Source organism: Aplysia californica, unplaced genomic scaffold (genome assembly GCF_000002075.1).
Source record: "Aplysia californica isolate F4 #8 unplaced genomic scaffold, AplCal3.0 scaffold00216, whole genome shotgun sequence".
In the NCBI taxonomy this organism is placed as follows: Eukaryota; Metazoa; Mollusca; class Gastropoda; order Aplysiida; family Aplysiidae; genus Aplysia; species Aplysia californica.
This window is the reverse complement of record NW_004797486.1, coordinates 501,124-502,429: the sequence shown is the minus strand read 5'-3', so window position 1 is coordinate 502,429 and position 1,306 is coordinate 501,124. Positions and strand designations below refer to the sequence as shown.

The 1,306-nt window shown below is 39.7% G+C and overlaps 1 protein-coding gene across 1 annotated transcript in view; it reads left to right on the top strand.

Moving 5' to 3' along the window:
- LOC101855794 (ferric-chelate reductase 1) overlaps positions 1 to 1,306 on the top strand; it is a gene marked incomplete in the record, with an annotated part of 34,839 nt that overhangs the window by 17,757 nt on the left and 15,776 nt on the right. Inside the window, 1 exon segment of the mRNA XM_013083176.2 lies at positions 814 to 1,041. Within this exon segment, the coding sequence (XP_012938630.1) occupies positions 814 to 1,041 (228 nt within the window).

Here is a 1,306-nt window from a genome sequence, read left to right as displayed (position 1 = left end):
CAACCAACAACAAAACAAACAAACAACACCCCCAAAAAACCCCCAAACTAAAACAACAATCCGAAAATCTCAGACATTATAAAGGGCCTGCATAATTCTAGATCTATGCATTTAATTAGATCTAGATTTTATGTGATCTGTTGAAGCTTGCCGTTCGATTCTCTTCGCCAATTTCGGCATTCAGTACCGGACGGTCTAGAATCTAGATTCTTCTCAGTGACGATGTCGCTAAGAGGCTGAGACAAGATAAAGTACATTAAGATTGCAGACATAGAGTTGCAACCTATTAGCTTGACAGGTTCAGATGTAGGGATATTTGGCTATGTCGGCGAGTATAGCCCAAATAAAGTTACCCGGGGTGGTTGCCGTATTTTGGCTGGCCTGCATAAGCCCGGTTTGAAGAGCGCCTCTGCCCATTCAAAAGTATTGAATCTTGGAAACGAAATATGTCTAGCATCCTTATTCGCCCATTCTCGTCATCATTTCCAAGAACCTTGCGTTTCACCTTTTCATGCTTTTTAAAAATTGTCGTTGAATCGTTTTTTAAAATATATTTTTTTTTACAGAAACCTAAAAAGATATCTTATTTTTTGTGGTTCTAATACATTGATTGGTAAGGAAATGCTTTGCATTATTATATAAAGTTGAACTGTGTTATTCCATAGTGGAGTACTTATTTTGGGCTACTTATAGAACAAAGAAGGTCACCTGTTATGGAAAACGAACGAATTTTAAAATATAAACCTAATGATACAAATATGTTTGCAAAAGGAAACAAATACGATGTTATGCTTTTCATCATATTCTGACCAGATGGGTTTGGAGCCTCACCAGAAGGGCTTGGGTTCTGATGAGTTGGGTTCAGATCCTGGCTGTGGGCGGACGAAAGGATGTTTTACAAACTGCCAAACAAGCGACGTGTGCACCTACAGTATTTCATGGGTTCCAGGAAACAACACTGTATCTTTCAAGTTTATCTACCTGATGGGAGGCCAAACAGACCAGTGGATCGCCATCGGACTTTCCCACGACACTGTTATGGTTTGTTACATCTTCTTACTGACATTCTTTAAATGATGATACAATTAAATACGATTAGTGTTTATTGCCCACACACTAGCATATTCGTTAGGTGTTTAACGATAAACACACTCACACACATACACATACACACACCCATACAAATACTCACACACGCGCACACAGACAAACACAGACACACAGACACACACAGACGGACACACAGACGGAGACACAGACAGACAGACACATACACACAAACACTCACACAGCTACACACAACTCA